General features: G+C 43.1%; 1 protein-coding gene across 4 annotated transcripts in view; it reads right to left on the bottom strand.

The window, feature by feature from the left end:
* The window catches only part of LOC143024827 (uncharacterized), an 869,652-nt gene extending 864,308 nt beyond the window's left edge, over nt 1-5,344 (bottom strand). For all 4 annotated transcript variants that reach the window (XM_076184082.1, XM_076184084.1, XM_076184085.1 and 1 more), the window contains exon 1: nt 5,021-5,344. In XM_076184082.1, the coding sequence (XP_076040197.1) occupies nt 5,021-5,058 (38 nt within the window). In that variant the 5' untranslated portion in view covers nt 5,059-5,344. The remainder of the gene's footprint in view (nt 1-5,020) is intronic.
* Nucleotides 5,345-7,500: the final 2,156 nt, after the last annotated feature.

Here is a 7,500-nt window from a genome sequence, read left to right as displayed (position 1 = left end):
ACACAGAAAATAAAATCTTTTGCAATAAAATAAGAAAACGAAGAAGGAAAATTATATACGAGGCAGAAAAAGAAAGACAAAGAAAGAAATTATCATAGAGAATAAGGAAAAACGAGAAGAAAATAATACATCAATACATACATACATATACCAAGGGGGTTTTTTTCATCAGAAGGGAGGTAGCCAAAGTCAAAAGGTGTAAATCCAATCCTTCCCTCTCTTCTTGGCTCATCTTGCCCTCCTCCTCCAAATAATAAAATAAAAAAAAATCGACTACATCTCCCTTAAGTTAATGGAACAGACAGGGCAAACGGCAATCAGCGGGGGAGGGGTAGGGGAGGAGTTAACCACGATGGATAATAAAATCACCAGACGGCAGACATCACGAACAAAAAGGACCACTCGATAAGGAAGGGGTTTGTCAATATTCGTTCCGAATACTGGAGAATCCCAAATTTTTGAGAGATTCCCAATAACAAGGAGAAAATAAAAATTCTTTGTCAGTCTACACGACACGACCCCGCAGTCAAAAAAGCCCAGACGTAAGAGGGCCCGCTAGTAAGAAGGCCCAGTAGTCGGAAGGCCCAAAAGTCAGAAGGCCCACAAGTCAGAAGGCCCACAAGTCAGAAGGCCAAGAAGTCAGAAGGCCCAATAGTCAGAAGGCCCAGAAGTCAGAAGGCCCAGAAGTCAGAAGGTCCAGAAGTCAGAAGCCCCAGAAGTCAGAAGGCCCACAAGTTAGAAGGCCCACAAGTCAGAAGGCCCAGAAGTCACAAGGCCCACAAGTCAGAAGGTCCACAAGTCAGGAGGCCCACAAGTCAGAAGGCCCAGAAGTCAGAAGGCCCAGAAGTCAGAAGGCCCAGTAGTCGGAAGGTCCAGAAGTCAGAAGGCCCAGTAGTCGGAAGGTCCAGAAGTCAGAAGGCCCAGTAGTCGGAAGGCCCACAAGTCAGAAGGCCCACAAGTCAGAAAGCCCAGTAATCAAAAGGCCCACAAGTCAGAAGGCCTACAAGTCAGAAGGCCCACAAGTCAGAAGGCCCAGTAGTCAGAAGGCCCAGTAGTCAGAAGGCCCACAAGTCAGAAGGCCCACAAGTCAGAAGGCCCAGTAGTCAGAAGACCCAGAAGTCAGATGACCCACAAGTCAGAAGGCCCACAAGTCAGAAGACCCAGAAGTCAGATGACCCACTAGTCAGAAGGCCCAGTAGTCAGAAGGCCAAGAAGTCAGAAGGCCCACAAGTAAGAAGGCCCACAAGTCAGAAAGCCCAGTAGTCAGAAGGCCCAGTAGTCAGAAGGCCTAGAAGTCAGAAGGCCCAGTAGTCAGAAGGCCCAGTAGTCAGATGGCCCACTAGTCAGAAGGCCCAGTAGTCAGAAGGCCCAGAAGTCTGAAGGCCCACAAGTCGGAAGGCCCACAAGTCAGAAGGCGCACAAGTCAGAAGGCCCAGTAGTCAGAAGGCCCAGTACTCAGAAGGCCCACAAGTCAGAAGGCCCAGTAATCAGAGGGCCCAGTAGTCAGATGTCCCACTAGTCAGAAGGTCCAGTAGCTAGAAGGCTCAGTAGCCAGAAGGCCCACAAGTCAGAAGCCCCCAGAAGTCAGAAGGCCCACAAGTCAGAGGGCCTACAAGTCAGAGGGCCCACAAGTCAGAGGGCCTAGTAGTCAGAAGGCCCAGTAGTCAGAAGGCCCAGTAGTCAGAAGGCCCAGAAATCAGAAGCCCCAGTAGTCAGAAGGCCCAGTAGTCAGATGGCCCACTAATCAGAAGGCTCAGTAGTCAGAAGGCCCAGAATTCAGAGGGCCCAGAAGTCAGAAGGCCCAGAAGCATGAAAGAAAACCCAGAAGTCAGAGGGCCCAGGAGTCAGAAGGCCCACTAGTCAGAAGGCTCAGAAGTCATAAGGCCCAGTAGTCAAAAGGCCCAGAAATCAGAAGGCCCACAGGTCAGAAGACCCACAAGTCAGAAGGCCCAGAAGTCAGAAGGCCCAGAAGTCAGAAGGCCCAGAAGTCAGAAGGCCCAGAAGTCAGAAGGCCCAGAAGTCAGAAGGCCCAGAAGTCAGAAGGCCCAGAAGTCAGAAGGCCCAGTAGTCAGAAGGCCCACAAGTCAGAAGGCCCACAAGTATAAAAGGAAAGCCCAGAAGTCAGAAGGCCCAGTAGTCAGAAGGCCCAGTAATCAGAAGGCCCAGTAGTCAGAAGGCCCACTAGTCAGAAGGCCCAGTAGTCAGAAGGCCCATAAGTCAGAAGGCCCACAAGTCAGAAGGCCCACAAGTCAGAAGGCCCAGTAGTCAGAAGGCCCACAAGTCAGAAGGCCCACAAGTCAGAAGGCCCACAAGTCAGAAGGCCCAGTAGTCAGAAGGCCCAGAAGTCAGAAGGCCCAGTAGTCAGAAGGCCCAGTAGTCAGAAGGTCCAGAAGTCAGAAGGCCCAGTAGTCAGAAGGCCCAGAAGTCAGAAGGCCCAGAAGTCAGAAGGCCCAGAAGTCAGAAGGCCCAGAAGTCAGAAGGCCCAGCAGTCAGAAGGCCCACTAGTCAGAAGATCCAGAAGTCAGAAGGCCCAGTAGTCAGAAAGCCCACTAATCAGAAGATCCAGAAGTCAGAAGGCCCACAAGTCAGAAGGCCCAGTAGTCAGAAGGCCCAGTAGTCAGAAGGCCCACAAGTCAGAAGGCCCACAAGTCAGAAGGCCCACAAGTCAGAAGGCCCACAAGTCAGAAGGCCCACAAGTCAGACGGCCCAGTAGTCAAAGGCCAGTTGTAAGAAGGCCCACTAGGTAGAAGCCCCAGAATTCAGAAGGCCCACAAATCAGATGGTCCGCTAGCCACAAGATTGGTAAGATGTACAATAGAAAAAAAATGCTGAGGAAAATTTTCACAGTCACAGCCCTAGGAATATAGGAGAAAGGGTATTCATGTTGAAATTCCCAGCAGAATATGTATGGTCTCTGATTTCACTAAGCCACTTTCTATATATGAATATAAAGTACTATCTTATTGTATGCCTTGAACGCCATTTGAATGATAAAATGTACTTCATATAATTCATAGAATATGCTTGATATATGAAATATACTTCATAAAATATGGCCTAACTTAACCTAACATACCGTTCTGCATTTAAATGATATCATAACATTGAAAAAAAAAATCTGACCACGAGGCCTTCTGACTAGTGGGCCTTCTGACTCATGGGCCTTCTGAGTACGAGGCCTTCCGACTACTGGACCTTTTGACAAGTGAGCCTTCTGACTACTGGGCCTTCTGAGTACAAGGCCTTCCGACTACTGGACCTTCTGACTAGTGGGCCTTCTGACTAGTGGGCCTTCTGAATACTGGACCCTCTGACTCCTGGGCCTTCTGACTACGAGACCCCTCGACTACTGGACCTTCTGACTAGTGGACCTTCTGACTAGTGGGCCTTCTGACTAGTGGGCCTTTTGACTAGTGGGCCTTCTGACTACTGGGCCTTCTACCAAGAGGTCCTTCTGAGGATTGGGCGGACCCCCGGTTCCTGTATGTAAAGCAAATTTCGGTATCGCCAAGCAATTATATTCAGCAATGAATAGGTTTTTGAATAACTAAATAAATCAATAAATAATTAGATAAACAAATATTAAACCAATTAACAAACAAATTAAAGGAAATCAAATAAATGAATCATACATAAATCAATAGAATAAACAAATAAATCAATACAGCAATAAACAAATAAATGAATACATCAATAAACAAATAAATCAATACACCAATAGAATAACGAATTAAAAAAATAAATGAACGAATTAAATAGATAAATAATTTCTCTCCATAAGTGCACATGTGGATAGCAGTGCCCCTCAACCGGCATTTCAGTGACGCTTCTTGTCACACCGTTTCTCTTCATTTCTAACCTGACTAGATTATAAGCACCCCTCACAACCGAATTGCTCAGGTGATGGAGGGAGGGGCGTGCATGGGGGAGGGGGGAGGGAAGGGGAGGGGGTATTTGGAGGTGGGGGAGGGGAGGGGAGGTGATACTTGAAGGGAGGGGAGGGGAGGGGAGGTGATACTTGAAGGGAGGGGAGGGGGAGGGGAAGGAGGAATGTTAGGGGAGGGGGAGGGGGGAGGGGAGCTAAGGATTGTTCATTGGGCCTTTCAATCACATATCATAGTTAATAGAATATTTAGAATTAGATTTAGAATTTTCCATATACATGTAAGTAACCCAAAGAAAAATACTCTACAGTACAATAGTAATTTCACAGGTTTTAGATTTTTTTTTTTTGGGGGGGGAATGGGAGGGGGAGGGGGAGGGTTTGGGACCTTGGTGTAAAACAAATCTTCTTGGTTACCAGTCAACAATTGCAAACTACTTTGTTAATAATGCTTAATCTTTTTTTTGGGGGGGAGGGGGAGAGGGGGGGATACCTTGTTTACTACAAAGTTTCCCTTATAACTCGCTCGACATTGACAAACAGAAAACAGTTTATTAACGATCCGGTGCCTTTTTTGTAACTTGTACAAACCGTATAGTAACCACCCCCACACCGCCCGTGAGTCAGTCATTCGCTCAATGGTCCTTCTCGTTAAAAGAATCCAATAAGTCCTCCGACTCGACAAACAACCCATCCAACTGTTTCCCTCGGAAGGACGTTGCTGGGCACTGGGTAATCCCCAACCACAGTTTTGAAAGACTCAAAAGAAAGAAGAAAAAATAATGTTGATGATAATGATAATAATAATGATGATGGTAATGATAATAATGATAATAATGATAATGGTGTAATAATGATAATAATGATAATCATAATGATGATAATATTGTAATAATGATAATGATAATAATAATGATATTAATGATAATGATAATAATGATAATAATGATAATAATATTAATGCTATTAATGATGATAACGATGATGATAATAATAATAATAATAATAATAATAATAATAATAATAATAATAATAATAATAATAATAATAATAATAATACAAAACCAGCAACAATAATATTAATAATAATAATAATAAAACAACAACAACAACAATCATGATAAAGAAATCACTTACCTTGTTGAGTTTAACTTCTTCTTTAGTCCTTTGAGCATGTCTACTCCATACAAGCTGACAACCACCAACAACAACAATACCAACACCAACACTGACACCTCCGCTGACAATCGTAAACACGAACAACACACAAGTTTATATTATAAACCCCCCAAAAAAAAAAATTCACAAAAAGTGTATGTCACTTTCACCATGGGATGAATAACTTCAATGTTCACATCCCGCGGTACTTATTTCCCACTCCGCTCGTCACGGTAAATAAGTACCTCATTGTTAAGAACACTTTATCACTGGGAGGCTCCTCCTAACACCCGCTCAGTCCAAGACTACTCAGACAACTGAAGCTCAGAATATAAACATTTCTCGACCCCAGCTCTTCTCGAGGCTATTGATCTACTCTCGGCCCCAGCTTGTTTCTTTTATGAATGGAATATGTTGAATTCCGTGTTGAATTGTCATATATGGATATATATACTCAATAGGAAGCTGTTGGCTGCTCCTTTCATATGTCACAAAAGGAGAAAATCAAATATAAGTATTCCTTTCAAACACATTATTCCCGCCAAAAGTGCGCGACCGTTACCTGCGAGAGATTTGAAATTTAAATCAAACGGTCACGAGTAACGACTAAATACGATAAGATTTCTGTGGGTGGGTGACCTTCAACAAGGACAACTGTGGTCGACATATTTGGCTCTCCACTCCGTAAAAACAAGTTAATTAAAATATAATAAGTGAATCAATGAATAAATAAAGAGTTCAAATGGAAAAAATCGAAGAAACGGAGAAGGAAAAGTGATGAGAGAAAATGACTGGAAAAAACAGGCAAATAAAATAATATGGAAAATAAATAAATGGCAATACATGAATGAGTGAATAACACGGAAATAGATGCTTACATAATTGCACAAATAAAAAATAATGAATGAATAAATGAACAATATAAACAATTTAAAGAATAAATAAATACATAAATTAATTCATAAGCCAGTTGTTGTTTGCTGACCACACTGCGCTTGTAGCAGGATCTGAGGAGGGATTAAGGAAGTTAGTGACGGAGTTTGGAAAGGTGTACGAAAGTAGGAAGTTGAAGATAAATGTGGGTAAAAGTAAGGTGATGAGATGTACAAGGGGAGAGGATGACAGCAAATCGGAAGTGAGTATTAAGGGAGAGAAACTGGAGGAAGTGGACAGCTTTAGATATTTGGGTGCGCATTTGACGGGAAAGGGAGGAATGGAGGTGGAGGTAGAATGTAGATTGAGAGAAGCGAGTAAATGGCTTGGGGGATTAGAATGTGTAATGAGAAATAGACATTTGGGAATGGATGCTAAGAGGAGATTGTATGAAGGGGTGATTGTGCTGAGAGCACTATATGGAGCAGAAACATGGAACATAAGAGAGGAGTTTGAATATGTTTGAGATGAAATGTCTCATAAGTATGATAGGGGTTACTAGGCTGGATAGAGTGAGAAACGAGGAGGTGAGGAGAGCGGGGTTGGAAAATGAGTTAGGAGATAGGGCTGATGAAAGAGTATTGGGATGGTTTGGACACATGGAAAGAATGAGTGAAGAAATATTAGTAAAAGAGGTGTGGAAGGCAAAGTAGAGGTGGATGGAATGAACAGGAGGAGACGACCGAGGATGAGATGGATGGGGTAAAAAAGGGCGTTGAGAAAGAAGGGAATGTCTGTTGAGGAAGGAAGCGAGAAGACAGAAGATAGGGGTGAGTGGAGAATGGTTGTGTATGGATGATGCTGTGATGCATGGAAGGGAGTGGGTAGGGGATGGGGTGAGGCTAGGAAGTGGTTATGTGTGAATGATAGTTTGACGCAACCTGAAAGGGTTTCTCCCCGTCTTCTCTTGTTCTGCATGAGGGGAAGAAGAGGGGGTGGCTCGCCGATTAAATGAAGCGGCCTTGCTGTGGTTGTGGTGCGTCTTGCTGCATTGTTTATGACCCAAGGTAGTGGGCGAGATGCAGGGACGACTCGTCATCCAGGAGGAGCCAAGAAAAGAGGGAGGGAGGGAGAGAGGGATGGTGAATGGGAGTGGAGTGGGTGGAGATGAAATGGGTGGGAGTGGAATCATGCCTTTTGACTTTGACTACCTCCCTTGTAAGGGGAAAAAGCCCAAGGTATGTTTATCTATGTATGATGATTAATAATTTGTGCTCCGAGGGAAGAAAAAAGATTAAACAAAATAACAAATATGAATCAACAACAAAAAATAGTAAATGAATAAAGAAATTTGATATGTTATATATATAAAATGTTTAACGAAATAAAAATAGAATAATATGATAACTGAAAAATAGGTCAAATGAATAATGCCATGAAAAATAAACTAAAAATTAATTGATAAAATATAATTAATGGCAATTAGGGTGAATAAAGGTAAAGCTTACCTAGATAGGTAAGGGGGGAAAAGCCGTTGGTATATATATATATATATATATATATATATATATAAACAATCTACATAC

The sequence above is a fragment of the Oratosquilla oratoria genome, chromosome 4, assembly GCF_046742065.1.
Source record: "Oratosquilla oratoria isolate Oo_2021 chromosome 4, ASM4674206v1, whole genome shotgun sequence".
NCBI classification, from domain to species: Eukaryota; Metazoa; Arthropoda; class Malacostraca; order Stomatopoda; family Squillidae; genus Oratosquilla; species Oratosquilla oratoria.
This window is presented reverse-complemented; position numbering and strand designations above follow the sequence as displayed.